Raw genomic sequence first — 21,819 nt, forward strand, 5'->3', positions numbered from 1 at the left:
AACAACCATCCAACAAATAAACCTGTTCCTTGCGGTGTTGCGTCTGCTCCAAACCATAGTATCCCAATGAACAACAGGACCTGGAACAACAAGCTTACTGTAAACCTGCTTGACAGAATACTTCAACATGCCACAGAACTCAGCCTTAGTATAAACTTGCTTGAGCTGATATTTTGTTTCACAAATTTTCTTCCAGTACCAGCTAGCATAAGATTTAGGCTGGTACTCCCACCAGTCCCCATCTTTGAGATACACGCAATTCACCCATTTGATCCACACATTATCCTGTTTAGTGGCCAAGGCCCACACATATTTCCCCATATTAGCTGTATTCCAGAGTACGTAAAACATTTTTGAAACCTAAACCTCCAGCTTGTTTCTCACAACACACCTTATTCCATTTTATATTGCTTGTCTTTGTACTATAAGAATGACCACTCCATAAGAAGGCTCTACAAATTTTGACTATTTTCTGCAACACACTCCTAGGCAGAATATAAATTTGAGACCAATACATATGGAAACTGATCAACACATAATTGATCAATTGCATTCTTGCAGTGTAGGACAAATTTCTAGTACTCCAAACTTTGATTCTAGCTGTCATTTTTTCAACCAACACCCCACATTGGGCAGTTGTGATCTTCTTAGAGAAAATAGGAACACCCAAATACTTAAAGGGTAAAGAACTTCTAGCAAAACCAGAAGCATTCACTATTCTAGTCACTTCAGTATCAGACATACCATGGCAATACAGATCGGACTTTTGATTGTTAGAACTAACCCAGAAGTCTTAGAAAAAAGCTTAAAAGCTTGGAGCAGAAGATAGATGGAAGCATAATCACCTTTACAACATAGAATAAGGCCATCAGCAAAGAATAAGTGTGAGAGCCTGACATCCTTACACCTTGGATGGAACTGGAATTGAGGCATGCTGCTCATTCTATGAAGAATTCTAGCCACATATTCCATACAGATAACAAAAAGTAGTGGAGACATCGAATCCCCCCTGTCTTAAACCTCTTTTTGACTTGAAAAACCCATGCATTGAGCCATTAATCATCAAAGAGAACATAGGAGAAGTCACACACACTCCATCACTAGCTTCACAAAATTATTAAGAAAACCTAATAAATTCAGCATTTCATGAAGAAGACCCCAATCCACAGTGTCATATGCTTTTTGGAGATCCACCTTCATTAAGCAGCTAGGTTTAACATTTTCCCTACCATACTGCTTCACCAAATCCTGAACCATCATAATGTTATGCACAATACCTCCCATGGACAAAACCTCCCTGATTTTCCAAGATTAGATCAGGTAATACTTGTCTAAGTCTCTCACATATCACCTTTGTAACACATTTATATAATGTATTACATCAAGAAATAGGCCTGAACTCACTCACATTCTTAGGACATTTTATCTTTGGAATTAAAGTGATCACGGTATGGTTTATCTCCTTTAACAGCTTACCATGAACAAAACCATCCAGCACAACATCAATCACATCATCCCCTACAACAGACCAAGCATCTCTGTAGAAGTAAGAACCAAATCCATCAGGGCCAGGAGCTTTAACTCCTGGAATAGAGAAAAGAGCATGCTTGACTTCTTCCCTAGTGTAAGGAGCATTTAAAATAGCTTTGTGAGCATCAGTAACTAATGGCCCATCCTGAACTACCTGTTGTAGCACTGGAGACCTATTTGTAGGGGAATACAGTTAAACATAATAACATGTGCGGAAACAATCCCCAAAGTCAGGAAACATGTATAAAGCACAGATTAAGCATACTTACATTCGAAGCGTATTTCCCTAATAATCTGTCAACGAACACGAACTTAGAACTCCACTTGTCGTTCCACTATTTGGTTCACCGACACGATCAGATCCGTCTTGATAACCGTAGCTTAGACAATCAATCAAGAGTTTTTGCTTTTTGGGAAGAACTAACTTTTTGGAGGCACAGAGAGAATTAGGGTTCTCTGAGTGTCTAGGATTAGAGAGTGATTAGTTGTCTGGAAAACATGAGTGTACAGGTTATTAGAATAACCTAGCACACCAACCGGCCAAGCCAAAAGACCATGAACCGCCATCAAGCCCACACGGCATTCGACAAGCAAGCACGCAGCCAGCTGGCCATGCATGGGCCGCGCGCTGCTGCTGCTGCGTTGTCGCCTTTGGCCCGCGCGCACACGCAGCCGCTTGGCTTTGGGCCATCGCTGCTGTGCTATGTTGCTGCGCACCATGCGCCCATGGGCCTCGAATTCTTCGTGCATTCGGCTCGTAGGCTGCTCTTCGTATTGCGTCTAAAATTTTCTTTCGATAATTTTTTTATCGTGTCGTACTTGATGATCCAACGTCGTACAATACGATTATTCGTTTTTCCTAGCTTACGAATATACGCAACACGATATACGATTCCGATGCAAGGTTGTATCGTATAATACGTTTTCCAAAACTAATTCCCGAAAAGCCATTAAATGAATTTCCGATTCATTTAATCCGGGGATCTGTTACGTGCCATTGGTGTGACCTTGTAGGTTCAGTCAAGAGTAAGTTGTGAGCTTAATATTCATTAGAACTCACTGATCGGAAGCATTGCTCCAGCTAGCTTTTCCGATCACTTGATCTCACTGAATTAATTGTTCGCAATTAATCTGAACCTTGGTATTAGACTTAATGCACCTTGGGTGAAGGACATATTTCCTTCAGTCTCCCACTTGTCATTCAGACAAGTGTGCATTCACATTCCTTTGTCACTTACTGTTACTTACTGAACATAAGGTAAGATCCAAGCCATCCTTATTAGGTCCAGAAGTGTTTCTCGAATTACAGAGCTCAACTGTTAAACTATTACAGAAGGTTAAGCCTTAACCATTCTGAGCACGGCCATGCATTTTACAGTATCTAACTCTCCGAGAGGCCTTGTTACACAACAACACCATATCCTATCAAAGATAGGAGGACAATCCATTCTTGCAATCTATGAATACTCACTTTGGTTCATAGTACGCCCAATAACTGCTTTTATAGCCTCCTTTTACGGTGCGACGTTTAGCTACCATTAAAGCAAACTAATTCTCAAACGAGCAGACATAATCGCTCATGTTCTGAGGAACGGTTTCTAATCACCATTAATGAGAACTACCTATGACATGACTTTAATCTCTTAAAGTGTTCTCATGGTCAATCTGATACAAGATCCAATAAGTATCTATGCAAAAGATTCTGATATCCAGTCACTCTAGTTCAAGAAACAGAACTAAAAAATCTACTTGCAATCTAATCTTCATTAGTCAGTGGTCGTCCACCTTTCAATGACCTGGATTAGGGATCCTTTGTGACTTCAATATTCAAGTTCACTTATGGGTGTTTCTTTGTCGAAGAATCCATCTTGACATCCCATTTGAATGATTTGAATCACATGGACTTATCATTTAATACTAAACCAAAATTGAATGAATATGAAATAATAAATTTCATAAATATGAAATGTTTAAACCAATTGTTTTAAACATAGATCTAACAGATGTTCTAAAACAATACTTAGAAAATCAAAGCCAATCTCCAACATGGTTGATTCCCATGGTTGCTACATGTACGTTGTGTTTCACTTGTGGCAACGGTTTAGTCAATGGATCCGCGTCGTTGTCGTCAGTTCCAACCTTGCAAATCTCGATTTCCTTTCTTTCAACGATCTCTCGAAGTATATGTAATCGCCGCAGTACGTGCTTGGACTTCTGGTGGCTCCTAGGCTCCTTTTCCTGGGCAATGGCTCCGCTATTGTCGCAATACAAAGCCACTACTCCTTTAATGGAGGGGACAACACCAAGTTCTTCGATGAACTCCGAATCCAAACATCTTCCTTTGCTGATTCTGAGGCAGCAATGTACTCGGCTTCAGTTGTAGAATCCGCAATAGTGCTTTGCTTAGCACTTTTCCAGCTTACTGCTCCGCCGTTGAGGCAGAACACAAACCCAAACTGTGATATGAAAACATCTCTGTCGGTTTGAAAGCTTGCATCCGTATATCCCTTAACAATCAAATCATCTGTACCACCATAAACCAGAAACTGATCCTTAGTCCTTTTCAGGTACTTTAGAATATTCTTGACAGCAGTCCAATGTGCCTCACTTGGTTCTGACTGGTACCTGCTCGTTGCACTGAGTGCGAACGAAACATCCGGCCTTGTATAAATCATAGCATACATGATGGATCCAATAGCCGAAGCGTATGGAATTCCACTCATCTTTCTACGCTCATCAGATGTTCTAGGACACTGATTCTTGCTTAGATATGTGCCATGTGACATGGGTAGATGGCCTCTCTTGGCTTCCATCATATTGAACCTAGCCAACACTTTGTCAATGTAAGTGATCTGACTTAGTCCAATCATCCTCTTAGATCTATCCCTATAGATCTTGATGCCCAATATGTACCGTTCCTCTCCTAAGTCCATCATTGAGAAACACTTTCCAAGCCAAGTCTTTACAGACTCCAACATCGGAATGTCGTTTCCAATAAGCAGTATGTCGTCAACATAAACACAGTCTCTTCAAGAACACCATTCAAGAAGGCAGTTTGACATCCATTTGCCATATTTAATACTCATGAAAAGCGGCAATCGCAAGGATTATCTGAATAGACTTAAGCATCGCGACTGGAGAAAAGATTTAATCGTAGTCAACGCCGTGAAATTGCCTGTAACCTTTTGCTACCAATCTAGCCTTGTATATGTATACAATTCCATCTTTGTCTTTCTTCAACTTGAACACCCATTTTCATCCGATAGGTGTAAACCCATCCGGCAAATCAACCAAATCCCAGACTTGATTTTCAGACATGGAGTCTATTTCAGATTTCATGGCCTCTAACCATTTAGTGGAGCTTGGGATCGTCATAGCTTTCTTGTAATTCATAGGTTCATCACTATCCAATATGAGAACGTCCAAGTTTTCAGTCAAGAGGACGCCTGTCCATCTGTCCGGCTGAAATATAGTTCTACTTGACTTACGAGGGGCAACAACGTTTTAAGGAACTACTTCCACTGGCTCTTCTAAAGACCTTGGAGGCTCATCAACCTGGACTGCTTCTAAAGAGTTCTTAGTTCGTTATTCGTCTCGAATCTCTTCGAGGTCTATTATTCTCCCACTTGTCAATTTGGAAATATGATTTCTTTCCAAAAAGACACCGTCACGAGCAACGAATACCTTGTTGTCTGACTTGTTGTAGAAATAATACCCCTTTGTTTCTTTTGGATACCCAACGAAGAAACATTTGTCAGATTTTGGTTCGAGCTTGTCCGAAATTAATCGCTTGACATATGCCTCGCAACCCCAAATCTTCAGAAAAGACAACTTTGGAAGTTTCCCAGTCCATAATTCGTATGGAGTCTTTTCAACAGCTTTTGACGGAGCACGATTCAGGGTGAGTGCTGTAGTTTGCAACGCATGTCCCCAAAATTGTAAAGGAAGTTTGGCTTGACCCATAATTGACCTGACCATATCGAGTAAGGTCTTGTTTCTCCGTTCCGACACTCCATTCCATTGAGGTGTCCCCGGAGCAGTCAATTCAGAAAGAATACCGCATTCTTTTAAATGGTCATCAAACTCATGGCTAAGATATTCACCTCCTCGATCCGATCTTAGAGCTTTAATATTCTTGCCATGTTGATTCTCTACTTCATTTTGAAAATCTTGGAATTTCTCAAACGATTCAGACTTGTGTTTCATTAAGTAAATATAGCCATATCTACTGAAATTGTCCGTAAGTGTTATGAAATAGCTGAACTCACCTCTAGCTTTCGTACTCATAGTCCCACATGCGTCCGTATGTATTAGCCCTAGTAGTTCGCTTGCTCGTTTGAAGGAAATATGTCCTTCACCCAAGGTGCATTAAGTCTAATACCAAGGTTCAGATTAATTGCGAACAATTAATTCAGTGAAATCAAGTGATCGGAACAGCTAGCTGGAGCAATGCTTCCGATCAGTGAGTTCTAATGGATATTGAACTCACAACTTACTCTTGACTGAACCTACAAGGTCACACCAATGACACGTAACAGATCACCGGATTAAATGAATCGGAAATTCATTTAATAGCTTTTCGGGATTTAAGTTGGAAACATATTATACGATACGACCTTGCATCGGAATCGTATATCGTATCGCGAATATTCGTAAGCTAGGCGAAACGAATAAATCGTATCGTACGACGGTGATTCGTCATATACGAAACGATAAATAAATATATCGGAGATATATTTAATCACGAATACAAGGAGCGGCCCACGAGCCGAGTGCACGAAGCACTCGAGGCCCACGGGCGCGCGCATAGGCGAGCAAGCAAAGCAACGCAGCAGAAGCGAGGCCCTTGTGGCGCGGAGCTGTGCGCGTGCATGCGGACCGAGACCACGACACAGCAGCAGCGCGGCCCACGGCCCACTGGCTGTGCGTGTCCGTGTGTTTTGGCTTGCGGGCTTGCTAGCCGGCGCCCTTGCCTCTTGGCTTGGTCGGTTAGTAAGGTTATGTAAATAACCTTACAACCTAATTTCTAACTTAGGAAAATCATAATTCAGATTACACACAACCCTAGGAGAAAACAGAGAACCCTAATTCTCTCCGTGCCTCCATAGTGTGTTCATCCCAAAAGCAAATCTCTTGATCAATTGTCTAAGCTACGATTATCAAGACGGATCTGATCGTGTCGGTGAACCAAGTAGAGGAACGACAAGTGGAGTTCTTTGTTCGTGTTCGTTGACGGATTATTGTGGAAAACACGCTTCGAATGTAAGTTTGCTTAATCTGTGCTTTATACATGTTTCCTGGCTTTGGGGATTGTTCCGCACATGTTATTATGTTTAACTGTATTCCCCTACAGTGGTATCATGAGCCTTATGTATTCAAATCATGAATTAGCATGATTATTATTGTTTTTCCATTGTCAAAATTTTTGGAATTTTGTTGATTTTTCGGAATTTTTTCGAATTATGGGATTAACAGCGAAATTGGCATTTCCGATATAACAATTATTCGATTTTTCGATTTTAAAAAACCCTAATCTGATGGAAAACGATTTTCTAAGATCAACTCATGAGAATAGAATTGCGAAAACAGGCCTTGAAGTATCGTTTTTTGGGCGTTTTTGTTAATTTTTCATTAAAAATTAAAAGTGTCGGACAGTAATTCAATTAAAAGGTCGACCTAAACTACTCGGAATTTCTTGAAATTTTTACACAATGTTTCTGGATACATTCTTGATCTATGGTAAAAATTTCAGGTTTTTACGATAAGTATAAACCCTAATTTTTCCTTTCCCCAATTCGTAAAATTTACAACCCTAATTGAATTTTAATTAGTTTTGGTTTAATAATTCGGTTAATTGGGGAAGGGGTATAATTTCATGGGTCAGTGGCTAATTTTAAAAATTATTGTATTAAAATTTTGAATGGTTTCGTTAATTTTTATCGCACTTAAACCAAATTATTAATAATCTGAAATTTAATTGTTTATGGACGATATAAAGTTTCGGATTTTATTAATTAAAAGTTCAAACTTTAAAGTTGATTCGATCGTTCTTGAAAGTTTGAATATTGTTAGCCCTTGATTTATTAATTTTACGAAATTGGATTGTCGTTAAAGTTTATTAAATCGTTAAAAATCGTTGTTTTTCGAAAATTAAATCGTAACTTTTTTTGAAAAATAAAATTAATGCAAGTTCGTGAATTAAATTAAATTTTAATTAAGTTAGTCCGTTTTACGAACCAAAAACACGAACATGGGCATGATGGAAGTATGGCTCGTCGAGCCATACGAAGCCATTGTACTCGCCGAGCCATGCGACACGGGCAGCAGCAGCAAGGCTGCGTGCCTCGTGCGCGCTAGGCGAGGAAGGGGCAGGCGAGCATGCTTGCGGGCTGCAACGAAGCCAGGGCAAGCCTTGCGACGTCGAGCATACTCGATGCACAACACACGCAACGCAGGGGCAGCATGGCTGCGGGTACGCGGTGCGCATGCGGTGCGATGGGGCTGGGGCGCGCGGGCATTGCTCGTGTGCTCTTGGGCCTCACGCACGATGGGCTGGGGCTGCGCGGGCAATGCTAGTGTGCTCTTGGGCTTCGCGCAAGGTGGGGCTGGGCGCAAGCCTAGCCCGATTCAGCAATTAGACTTTTTTTTATCGTTTAATTCGTTGGGCTTCGTATATTTGCATTAATTTGGGCTAACGGGATATTTAATTTAATATTTTATTTGCTTGGGACGGGCCGCGAGTTTTAATTTAATATTTCATAATTAATTATCTGGAATAATTATTTGTTTGAGTGGGAGCCACTAAATGAAATTAAAATGAAATAATTATTTTAATTATTTCGTAGGTCGCATTATTTTAATTAAATTCAATTTTAATTAGAATAAAGTCTAAGAATTAATAATTTGGAAATTGATTAATCTTTTAGGACGCGTTTATCTTTTAGGAAGTCTAAGAATTAATTCACGTAAATACTTGCATATTAACATGGGCCATTCGTTTTAGCATACGAATGGGTGAATGCGTAGAATATATATTTTATGCAATGCAGGTACTCCAAGTGACTAGTATGGCCAATTTAGGATAGTTAAATACGGTCTGCGCACCGTTCTATCTTTGAATGTAAAGTTTTAAATATGGTCTGCGTACCATGGAAATTTTGATGTAATTTATTATTTTCAAGTATTTCTAAGTTTAGAACTTTAAGTTAGCATTTGAACGAAGATTCAAGACGATGTCAAGCTAACAAGCAGGTGATGAAGATTGGATGCTTCAAGACAAGAAGTTTTGGGCCATACTAGATCACCAATTATTTATGCAATTTAATATATATATATATATATATATTATGCGTGAATGTATGAATGTATGTATGCTTTGCATGAACATGTTGTTTCCTATGAATCGATTAGTTTTAAGTTCACTAAATAATCGAACCAACATAGAAACAACTAGGTCCAAGTAATATTGAGTTTTAAAAATTGCCTTCCAAATCAACACTTACAAAAATCTAGGGATCTAAGATAGTAGGTTTACGCTAAAGCGGGGTGCTATTTTAGTTGACTTAGGTGGTAAGGCGTCCTAAAGGAGCACGTTGATTGTGGTTGCAACTCAAACAACAATGGCATTAAGTTGTGGCAATGGGATAAATTATGGCATTAATTTATTAACCAAGAGTAATTTGGAGATTACTAGCAATAGGTTTTGCTTACCTAAAATCTTAAACTACTTAAGACATGCTAAAGCTGCTTAAGGATTTAGGACTTTTGGGGTCTTGGAATCGCTTCATTCATTTTGGACCATGTTTTTGCTTTTTGCATGAATGAAATGTTTTAATAGCTTTAATGATTGCATGTTTTGCTTTTATTTCAAAGTTATTGAATTGTATGAATGGTTATTTATTGCAAATTCTTTTCGATTGTAGTAATAAAAAATGGTCGCAAACATAACAACAATCATATCATCTGAGATTCTGGATGTCGAGTTAGACTTGACTAATTTTCTTGAATGGAAAGGGAAAGTACTTGTCGAAGTTTTGAAAGTTAATGGCATACATTATGTCATTGAACAACCTTTCCCTAGCTATGATGCGCGAGGAATGACTCCTGAAAGGTACAGAAGTTGGGCACTTCACAAGTACCTTGTCACGGAGTTCATCCTTAAGTCTATCCCTGAGAGTTGGAGAGGGAGGTTCATTACTTTTGAACCTCAAGCTCTCCTAAGTAGCCTCGAGGATAAGTGTGCGGGTTTCCGACCCTTGTGCCAAACTGGTGGCAATGGGGTTGACGAATTGGCTAATTCGATGAGCAATCTCAAGCTTGTAACCCCACGCAAGTCGTGCCTAGAAGTCGAACTTCTGGAGGCACAAAGGCGCATCTACTCTGTCAAGATGGACAAAAACACATCAATTCGGTCTCATGTGGATATGATGTCTGGTTTATTTTTCACAATTGAGAGACTTGGTGGTTCCATCAAAGAGTCGGTAGTTATTGCACTAGTGCTGAATTCTCTTCATAAGGATTATGAGGGTTTTAAGATGCACTATCTCTTTCATCAGAAAGAGAGCACATTCTCTGAACTTGTGGAATTACTCATGAAATGCGAGAAAATCCTTAAGTTCAATCAAGACCCTTTGAATGTGAGGTGCACTAAATTCAAGAAAGTAGGCAAGGGGAAGAAATGAAAGGTTGCATCTTCGTCCACTCCCGGAGGGCATCTGGCGCCTTCCAATAGCAAGATGAAGAGGAATGCTTCTCCTTCTACATCGCAATGCTTCAATTGTAATGAAACTGGTCATTACAAGCGAGATTGCCCCAAACTAAAGGAAGAGAAGAAGGACGGAAACGTTGCTTCTCCTTCATGTATGTATGTTATACATTGTAATCTTGATAATTCTACTTCTTAGGTATTAGATACTGGTTGTGGCTCACACTTATGTTCCAATTCACAGGGACTAAGGAGAAGTAGAAAGCTTGATAAAGGCGAGATGGATCTACGCGTGGGAAATAGAGCACGGATTGCTGCATTAGCCGTAGGATCTTATTTTATTTCTTTGCCTAGTGGGTTTGTTTTGGAACTAGAAAACTGTTACTATGTTCCTAGTATCACCAGAAACATCATTTCCGTTTCAAGTTTGGATTCTAAAGGTTTTAGTTTTCAATTTAAAGACAATAGTTGTTCTTTTTCTTTGAATGGAATGTTTTATGGTTCAGAACAACAAGAAAACGGTCTTTATGTGCTAGATACGAGCAAACACATTTATAACATAAATACCAAAAAGGCTAAAACTGGTGATTCGGATCTCACATTTCTGTGGCATTGTCGATTAGGCCATATAAACATAAAGCGCATGGAATTACTTCAACGGAAAGGAATTTTAGAATCATTCGACTTAGAGAATATTGATCAATGAGAATCTTGTTTACTTGGCAAAATGACAAAGCAACCTTTCTCAAAGGTGGGAGAAAGAGCAAGCGAACTACTAGGGCTAATACATACGGACGTATGTGAGCCTATGAGTACGAAAGCTATAGGTGAGTTCAGTTATTTCATAACGTTTACGGACGACTTCAGTAGATATGGTTATATTTACTTAATGAAGCACAAGTCTGAATCGTTTGAGAAATTCCGAGAATTTCAAAATGAAGTAGAGAATCAACATGGAAAGAAAATCAAAGCTCTAAGATCGGATCGAGGAGGTGAATATCTTAGCCACGAGTTTGATGACCATCTAAAAGAATGCGGTATTCTTTCTGAATTGACTGCTCCGGGGACACCTCAATGGAATGGAGTGTCGGAACGGAGAAATAGCACCTTACTCGATATGGTCAGGTCAATGATGAGTCAGGCCGAACTTCCTTTACAGTTGTGGGGACATGCGTTGCAAACAGCAGCACTCACACTGAATCGTGCTCCGTCAAAAGCTGTTGAAAAGACTCCATACGAATTATGGACTGGGAAACTTCCAAAGTTGTCTTTTCTGAAGATTTGGGGTTGCGAAGCATATGTCAAGCGATTAATTTCGGACAAGCTACAACCTAAATCTGACAAATGTTTCTTCGTTGGGTATCCAAAAGAAACTATACGGTATTATTTCTACAACAAGTCAGACAACAAGGTATTCGTTGCTGGTGACGGTGTCTTTTTGGAAAGAAATCATATTTCCAAATTGACAAGTGGGAGAATAATAGACCTCGAAGAGATTCGAGACGAACAACGAACTCAGAAATCTTTAGAAGCAGTTCAAGTTGATGAACCTCCAAGGTCTTTAGAAGGGCCAGTGGGAGTAGTTCCTCAAAACGCTGTTGCCCCTCGTAGGTCAAATAGAACTATTTTTCAACCGGACAGATGGACAGGCGTCCTCTTGACTGAAAACTTAGACGTTCTCATATTGGATAGTGATGAACCTTTGACTTACAAGCAAGCTATGACGAGCCCAAGCTCCATTAAATGGTTAGAGGCCATGCAATCTGAAATAGACTCCATGTCTGAAAATCAAGTCTGGGATTTGGTTGATTTGCCGGATGGGTTCACACCTATCGGATGCAAATGGGTCTTCCAGTTGAAGAAAGACAAAGATGGAATTGTATACATATACAAAGCTAGATTGGTAGCAAAAGGTTACAGGCAAGTTCACGGTGTTGACTACGATGAAACCTTTTCTCCAGTCGCGATGCTTAAGTCTATTCGGATAATCCTTGCGATTGCCGCTTTTCATGACTATGAAATATGGAAAATGGATGTCAAAACTTCCTTCTTGAACGGTGTTCTTGAAGAGACTGTGTTCATGACACAGCCGGAGGGTTTTGTCGATCAAAAGAACCAAGGAAAGGTATGCAAGCTTAAGAAGTCCATCTACGGACTAAAGCAGGCATCAAGGAGTTGGAATAAACGATTTGATGAAGCAGTCAATAAGTTTGGCTTTATCAAGAATCAGGACGAATCTTGTGTATACAAGAAGGTCAGTGGGAGTAAAATTGCATTCCTAGTCTTGTATGTTGACGACATACTGCTTATTGGAAACGACATTCCTATGTTGGAGTCTGTAAAGACTTGGCTCGGGAAGTGTTTCTCAATGAAGGACTTAGGAGAGGCACAGTACATATTGGGCATCAAGATCTATAGGGATAGCTCTAAGAGGATGATTGGACTAAGCCAAAGCACTTACATTGACAAAGTGCTAGCTAGGTTCAATATGATGGAAGCCAAGAGAGGCCATCTACGCATGTCACATGGCGTATATCTAAGCAAGAATCAGTGTCCCAAAACTTCTGATAAGCGTAGAAAGATGAGTGGAATTCCATACGCTTCGGCTATTGGATCCATCATGTATGCTATGATTTGTACAAGGCCGGATGTTTCGTTTGCACTCAGTACAACGAGCAGGTACCAGTCAGAACCAGGTGAGGCGCATTGGACTGCTGCCAAGAACATCCTAAAGTACCTGAAAAGGACTAAGGATCAATTTCTGGTTTATGGTGGTACAGATGAGTTGATTGTTAAGGGCTATACGGACGCAAGCTTTCAAACCGACAAAGATGATTTCAGATTACAGTCTGGGTTTGTGTTCTGCCTCAACGGCGGAGCAGTAAGCTGGAAAAGTGCTAAGCAAAGCACTATTGCGGATTCTACAACTGAAGCCGAGTACATTGCTGCCTCAGAAGCAGCAAAGGAAGCTGTTTGGATTCGGAAGTTCATCGAAGAACTTGGTGTTGTCCCCTCCATTAAGGGACCAGTGGCTTTGTATTGCGACAATAGCGGAGCCATTGTCCAGGCAAAGGAGCCTAGGAGCCACCAGAAGTCCAAGCACGTACTGCGGCGATTTCATATACTTCGAGAGATCGTTGAAAGAAAGGAAATCGAGATTTGCAAGGTTGGAACTGACGACAACGTTGCGGATCCATTGACTAAACCGTTGCCACAAGTGAAACACAACGCACATGTAGCAACCATGGGAATCAAGCATGTTGGAGAATGGCTTTGATTTTCTAAGTATTGTTTTAGAACATCTGTTAGATCTATGTTTAAAACAATTGGTTTAACCATTTCATATTTATGAAATTTATTTATTTCATATTCATTTAATTGTGGTTTAGAATTAAATGATAAGTCCATGTGATTCAAATCATTCAAATGGGATGTCAAGATGGATTCTTTGACAAAGAAACACCCATAAGTGAACTTGAATATTGAAGTCACAAAGGATCCCTAATCCAGGTCATTGAAAGGTGGACGACCAATGACTAATGAAGATTAGATTGCAAGTAGATTACTTAGTTCTGTTTCTTGAACTAGAGTGACTGGATGTCAGAATCTTTTGCATAAATACTTATTGGATCTTGTATCAGATTGACCATGAGAACGCTTTAAGAGATTAAAGTCATGTCATAGGTAGTTCTCATTAATGGTGATTAGAAACTGTTCCTCAGAACATGAGCGATTATGTCTGCTTGTTTGAGAATTAGTTCGCTTTGATACTAGCTAAACGTCGCACCGTAAAAGGAGGCTATAAAAGCAGTTATTGGCCGTACTATGAATCAAAGTGAGTGTTCATAGATTGCAAGAATGGATTTTCCTCCTATCTTTGATAGGATATGGTGTTGTTGTGTAACAAGGCCTCTCAGAGAGTTAGATACTGTAAAATGCATGGCCGTGCTCAGAATGGTTAGGCTTAACCTTCTGCAAAAGTTTGACAGTTGAACTCTGTAATCCGAGAAACACTTCTGGACCTAATAAGGATGGCTTGGATCTTACCTTATGTTTAGTAAGTAAACACTAAGCGACAAAGGAATGTGGATGCACACTTGTCTGAAAGACAAGTGGGAGATTGAAGGAAATATGTCCTTCACCCAAGGTGCATTAAGTCTAATACCAAGGTTCAGATTAATTGCGAACAATTAATTCAGTGAGATAAAGTGATCAGAACAGCTAGCTGGAGCAATGCTTCCGATCAGTGAGTTCTAATGGATATTGAACTCACAACTTACTCTTGACTGAACCTACAAGGTCACACCAATGACACGTAACAGATCACCGGATTAAATGTATCGGAAATTCATTTAATAGCTTTTCGGGATTTAAGTTGGAAACATATTATACGATACGACCTTGCATCGGAATCATATATCGTATCGCGAATATTCGTAAGCTAGGCGAAACGAATAAATCGTATCGTACTACGGTGATTCGTCGTATACGAAATGATAAATAAATATATCGAAAATATATTTAATCGCGAATACAAGGAGCGGCCCACGAGCCGAGTGCACGAAGCACTCGAGGCCCATGGGCGCGCGCATAGGCGAGCAAGCAAACCAACGCAGCAGCAGGGAGGCCCTTATGGCGCGGAGCTGTGCGCGTGCATGCGGGCCGAGACCATGACACAGCAGCAGCGAGGCCCACGGCCCACTGGCTGTGCGTGTCCGTGTGTTTTGGCTTGCGGGCTTGCTAGCCGGCCTTGCCTCTTGGCTTGGTCGGTTAGTAAGGTTATGTAAATAACCTTACAACCTAATTTCCAACTTAGCACAATCACAATTCAGATTACACACAACCCTAGGAGAAAACAGAGAACCCTAATTCTCTCTGTGCCTCCATTGTGTGTTCATCCCAAAAGCAAATCTCTTGATCAATTGTCTAAGCTACGATTATCAAGACGGATCTGATCGTGTCGGGGAACCAAGTAGAGGAACGACAAGTGTAGTTCTTTGTTCGTGTTCGTTGACGGATTATTGTGGAAAACACGCTTCGAATGTAAGTTTGCTTAATATATGCTTTATACATGTTTCCTGGCTTTGGGGATTGTTCCGCACATGTTATTATGTTTAACTGTATTCCCCTACATCTTTCTCCCACCTTTGAGAAAGGTTGCTTTGTCATTTTGCGAAGTAAACAAGATTCGCATTGATCAATCTTCTCTAAGTCGAATGATTCTAGAATTCCCTTTCGTTGAACCAATTCCATGCGCTTTGTGTTTATATGGCCTAATCGACAATGGCATAGAAATGTGAGATCCGAATCACCAGTTTTAGCCTTTTTAGTATTTATGTTATAAATGTGTTTGCTCGTATAGCACATATAGACCATTTTCTTGTTATGCTGAACCATAAAACATTCCATTCAAAGTAAAAGAACAAATATTGTCTTTAAATTGAAAACTAAAACCTTTAGAATCCAAACTTGAAACGGAAATAATGTTTCTGGTGATACTAGGAACATACTAACAGTTTTGTAGTTCCAAAACAAAACCACTAGGCAAAGAAATAAAATAAGATCCTACACCTAATGCAGCAATCCGTAGTCCATTTCCCACGCGTAGATCCATCTCGCCTTTATCAAGCCTTCTACTTCTCCTTAGTCCCTGCAAATTGGAACATAAGTGTGAGCCACAACCAGTATCTAATACCCAAGAAGTAGAATTAGCAAGATTACAATGTATAACATATATACCTGATGTAGAAGCAACGTTCCCGTTCTTCTCATCTTCCTTTCTCTTCAAGCAATCCCTCTTCCAATGCCCCTTCTTCTTACAGTAGAAGCATTCAGAGTCGGCAGGAGAACGAGTCACCCTCTTATGTTTACCAGAACTGGTGCCGTTGGACTTAGATGAGGGCGTAGCCTTGCCCTTACCCTTCTTACCCTTATTCTTGCCTGATTTCTTGAAGTTCTTGCCCTTACGCACCATAAGCACATCGTGCTTATTCTCTTGCTTGAGCGTATTTTCTGCGGTTTTCAGCATACCGTGAAGCTCAGTAAGAGTTTTCTCCATGATGTTCATGTTGTAATTCAACTTGAACTGATCATATCCACTATGAAGCGAATGGAGAATGATGTCAATAGCCATTTCATTTGAGACGTCAGAATCTAGAGCTCTCATGTTCTCAAAGAGTCCAATCATTTTAAGAACATGTGGGCTCACTGGTTCTCCCTTCTTGAGCTTAGTCTCAAGGATCAACCTCTGAGTCCCGAATCTTTCGATTCTGGCTTGGTCCTGAAACATGTTCTTCAACTCCGAGATGATTTGGTAAGCATCCGAGTTAATGAACGTTTTCAAAAGTTCAGGACTCATGGATGCAAGCATCACACATATGACATCCCTGTTGGCCTGGATCCAACGGTTAAGGGCATCTTGAGTTACCTCCGGCCCAGCCTCTTCCGCTAACTCTTGGTCAAGGACATATTCCTTTTCCTCATGCATTAGAACTATTTGCAAGTTCCTTTTCCAGTCGAGGAAATTGTTGCCATTCAACTTCTCTTTGTCGAGAATTGAACGCAGGCTGAAAGTGTTGTTATTGTTTGCGGCCATTTGATTACTACATTTGAAAAGAATTCGCAATAAATAACCATTCATAACTTTAATAACTTTAAAATAAAAGCTAACATGCAATCATTAAAGCTGTTAAACATTTCATTCATGCAAAAAGCAAAACATGGTCCAAAAATGAATGTAAAGATTCCAAGACCCTAAAAGTCCTAAATCCTTAAGCAGCTTTGGCATGTCTTAAGTAATTTAAGATTCTAGGTAAGCAAAACCTATTGCTAGTAATCTCCAAATTACTCTTGGTTAATAAATTAATACCATAATTTATCCCATTGCCACAACATAATGCCATTGTTGGTTGAGTTGAAACCACAATCAACGTGCTCCTTTAGGACGCCTTACCACCTAAGTCAAATAAAATAGCACCTCGCTTTGGCGGAAACCTACTACCTTAGATCCTTAGATTTTTGTAAGTTCTTGATTTGGAAGGCAATTTTTAAACTCAATATTACTTTGGACCTAGTTGTTTCTATGTTGGTTCGATTATTTAGTGAACTTAATCTAATCGAGTCATAGGAAACAACCTATTCATGCAAAGTATACATACATACATTCAAGCATAATATATATCAAAATGCATAAATAAATGGTGAACTAGTATGGCCCAAAACATCTTGTCTTGAAGCATCCAATCTTCATCACCATCTTGTTAGCTTGGCATCGTCTTGAATCTTCGTTCAATTGCTAACTTAAAGTTCTAAACTTAGAAATGCTTGAAAATAATAAATTACATCAAAATTTTCATGGTACGCAGACCATATTTAAAACTTTACATTCAAAGTTAGAACGGTTCGCAGACCGTATTTAACTATCCTAGATGGCCATGCTAGTCACTTGGAGTACCTGCATTACATAAAATATACATTCTATGCATTGACCCATTCGTATGCTAAAACGAATGGCCCATATAATTATGCAAGTATTTACGTGAATTAATTAAAATTCACGTTCACATAAACGCGTCCTAAAACATTAATCAATTTCCAAATTATTAATCCTTAGACTTTATTCTAATTAAAATTGAATTCAATTAAAATAATGCGACCTACGAAAATAATTATTTCATTTTAATTTCATTTAGTGGCTCCCACTCAAACCAATAATTATTCCGGATAATTAATTATAAAATATTGAATTAAAACTCGCGGCCCGGCCCAAGTAAATAAAATATCAAATTAAATATCCCGTTAGCCCATATTAATGCAAACATGTCAAGCCCAACGAAATAAAAAAATTTAAGATAAATGTCCAAGTGCATGCTTGGGCTAGGCTTGTGCCCAGCCTATTTCCGCGCTTTTGTGGCCTACGAGGCACACGAGCAATGCTCGCACACCCCGCAGCCTGGCGCGCGCGTCCCCTCAGCTCTGTGCAGCCCTGCGCACTTCGTTGTTCTCGTCGCTGCGTTGCGCGTCGCAAGGCTTCGTGTTTTACTTTGCTCGCAGCACTCGCAAGCCAAGGCGCCTGCCTTGCTCGCCCTTTCCTCTCCCAGCGCGCGCGCGGCACGCAGCTCTCTTGCTGCCGCCCGCGTCGCTGCGGTTCGGCATAGGCATGGCAGCCCGCGTGGCTCGTCGAGCCACACGTCCACCCCACCCTTGTGTTCGTGCCTTTGGTTCGTGCCTACGGACCAACTTAATTAAAAAAAATTAATTTCACGAACTTTTGCATTATGTTATTTTTTATAAAAAGTTACGATTTTTATTTTCGAAAAACAACGGTTTTTACGATTTAATAAAATTAACGACAATCTAATTTCGTAAAATATTAAATCAAGGCTAACATTATTCAAATTTTAAGAACGAACGAATCAACCAAAATTTGAACTTTTAAATAATAAAGTCCAAAACTTTAAATCTTTCTTTAAACATTTAAATTTCAGATTTTAATAATTAAGTTTAAGTGCGATTAAAATTAACGAAACCATTCAAAATTTTAATCGAATAATTTTTAAAATTTGCCACTGACCCATGAAATTATATTCCCTTTCCCAATTAACCGAATTATTAGATCTAAATTATTTAAAAAATCAATTAGGGATCTAATTTTTACGAATTGGGGAAAAGCAAAATTAGGGTTTGTACTTATCGGAAAAATCTGAAATGTTTACCATAGTACAAGAATATACCAAGCAACATAGTGTCAAAATTTCAAGAAATTCCGAGTTGGTTAGGTCGACCTTTTAATTGAATTACTTTCCGAAACTTTTAATTTTTATTAAAAAGTTAACAAAAACGCCCAAAAAACGACACTTCGAGGCCTGTTTTTGCAATTCCGTTCTCAAGATTTGGTCTTAGAAAATCGTTTTCAATCAGATTAGGGTCAGAAAAGTCGAAAAACCGAATCTTTTTGATTTCGGAACAGCTTACGCGATTAATCCAATAATCCAATAAAATTTCCGAAAAATCAACAAAAATTCTAAAAAGTTCAACAGCAGCAAAAACAATTAAATCATTCTAAAACATGCTTTGAATACATAAGGCTCTGATACCACTGTAGGGGAATACAGTTAAACATAATAACATGTGCAGAAACAATCCCCAAACCCAGGAAACATGTATAAAGCACAGATTAAGCATACTTACATTCGAAGCGTATTTCCCTAGTAATCTGTTAACAAACACGAACTTAGAACTCCACTTGTCGTTCCTCTACTTGGTTCACCGACATGATCAGATCCGTCTTGATAACCGTAGCTTAGACAATCAATCAAGAGTTTTTGCTTTTTGGGAAGAACTAACTTTTTGGAGGCACAGAGAGAATTAGAGTTCTCTGAGTGTCTAGGGTTAGAGAGTGATTAGTTGTCTGGAAAACATGAGTGTACAGGTTATTAGAATAACCTAGCACACCAACCGGCCAAGCCAAAAGACCATGAACCGCCATCAAGCCCACACGGCATTCGACAAGCAAGCACGCAGCCAGTTGGGCCATGGGCCGTGCGCTGCTGCTGCTGCGTTATCGCCTTTGGCCCGCGCGCACACGCAGCCACTTGGCTTTGGGCCAGCGCTGTTGTGCTATGTTGCTGCACACCATGCGCCCATGGGCCTCGAATGCTTCGTGCATTCGACTCGTGGGCTGCTCTTCGTATTGCGTCTAAAATTATCTTTCGATAATTTATTTATCGTATCGTACTTGACGATCAGACGTCGTACGATACGATTATTTGTTTCGCCTAGCTTACGAATATACGCAACACGATATACGATTCCGATGCAAGGTCGTATCTTATAATACGTTTTCCAAAACTAATTCCCGAAAAGCCATTAAATGAATTTCCCAATCATTTAATCCGGTGATCTGTTACGTGCCATTGGTGTGACCTTGTAGGTTCAGTCAAGAGTAAGTTGTGAGCTTAATATTCATTAGAACTCACTGATCGGAAGCATTGCTCCAGCTAGTCGTTCCGATCACTTGATCTCACTGAATTAATTTTTCTCAATTAATCTGAACCTTGGTATTAGACTTAATGCACCTTGGGTGAAGGACATATTTCCTTCACTATTCTCCCGAGTTTTGCCTAAAAGAGCAATATAATACTCCAAAAGGCATCAGAAACAACTACTGGGGTATCCCTCCAGTTTCCATCCATATCATGAATGTTATACACTTTGTTATGAGTGTTCCTACTCTTGATACTCTGATGGAAGAGAGCTGTGTTTTCATTACCAGCTTTAATCCAATCAATCTTTGCCTTCTATTTAAGAAAATTCAAATAAGCCTGATGTTGAACTCGATATTCTTGAATGGCCAGCAGCTCCTGATCTGCAATACTTTGACTTTCATGATGCAAATGCATAGCTTCTTGAGCATCTTTGATTGCATGATAAGCTTTAAGATCTGCAGCTTGGATATCTGAAAATCCCTCTTTATTAAGCTCCCTTAAAGCCAGCTAAATCTTCTTCAGTTTTGAGACTGGCACATAGATTTTACTCCCTTGAATCTGCACATTCCATTGGTTCTGAACCAAGTCAAGAAACTTGGGGGAAGCTTTCCACATAGTGAAGTATTTAAAGGGTTTTCTACCCCTTGTGGCACTAGGGTAGACAGTAATTAAACAAGGAGAATTATCAAACTCTCCTTCATTCATGAAACAAACTTCTTCAGACATAAAGCACCTCTGCCACTCAGCATTAGCAAGCACTCTATCCAGATTAGAAAACACCCTAGTTGCCCCTTGGTGTTTATTGTTCCAAGTAAACAGATTCCCCACACTCTTAATATCTTCCACTCCACATTCATGCATACACTCATTTATGTCAACAATCTTAATATGCCTGACTGTACTACCAATTCTCTTTTCAAATGCCATCACACAATTGAAATCACGTACCACACATTAACCAGGGATCTTGAGTACTCAACCTTGGTAAATCCCTCCATAAATCTTTCCTAAGCTGACTATAATTGAAAGCATACACAAAAGTGCAGTAGAAACTAGCCATACCACTTATTGGAGTAACATGGCAATGAATAAACTGTACCGAAACAACTACAATATTGATAGTAAAGCTTCCTGGTTTCCAAGCTGCCACTATTCTACCACCAGTGTAAAAACTAGAATTACTAGTGAAACACCAATTAGAAAAAACTTTTTGGTAAAGCTTACCTAAGTTAGAAAGCTTCACCTTATGCTCTGTAGACACCTACTTTTGTCCCCATTCCCGAAAAGGATGGTTCGATGATGAGAACATAAATCTCCACTTGGCAACGCGTCTCCTATAAAATAACAAATCTCAATCACCCTTTCATTTCAGCCAAAACTGCTATTTATAGAAACCTGCTAAGAATAGTAACCGCCGTAAAAGGTAGTTGTTAAAAGTGGCAAAGTCATAAAAGATAGAAACCTGTCAGAATTAGGTGTTGCACTCCGACATAAATCCTAAAAGAGATAGAATTTGCATTCCTTGTATAATTCGAAAATAAGAGTTACGTATTAATTAAATTCCTAACGAACCTAGAGTTCGTAACGGGCCCTGACGCA

At 39.6% G+C, this 21,819-nt stretch overlaps 1 protein-coding gene across 1 annotated transcript; it reads right to left on the minus strand.

Annotated features, from left to right (window-relative positions):
• Positions 1-322: 322 nt before the first annotated feature.
• LOC130471817 (uncharacterized) lies at positions 323-21,147 on the minus strand. Its single transcript, XM_056842135.1, has 6 exons — positions 20,752-21,147; positions 20,401-20,532; positions 1,409-1,684; positions 1,094-1,248; positions 785-955; positions 323-692 (listed from the first exon to the last, which is right to left on the minus strand). Exons 1-6 carry the CDS (start codon positions 21,145-21,147, stop codon positions 323-325), a joined length of 1,500 nt encoding a protein of 499 aa, XP_056698113.1.
• Between the last annotated feature and the right edge of the window lie 672 nt (positions 21,148-21,819).

The sequence above is a fragment of the Spinacia oleracea genome, chromosome 4 (assembly GCF_020520425.1).
Source record: "Spinacia oleracea cultivar Varoflay chromosome 4, BTI_SOV_V1, whole genome shotgun sequence".
In the NCBI taxonomy this organism is placed as follows: Eukaryota; Viridiplantae; Streptophyta; class Magnoliopsida; order Caryophyllales; family Amaranthaceae; genus Spinacia; species Spinacia oleracea.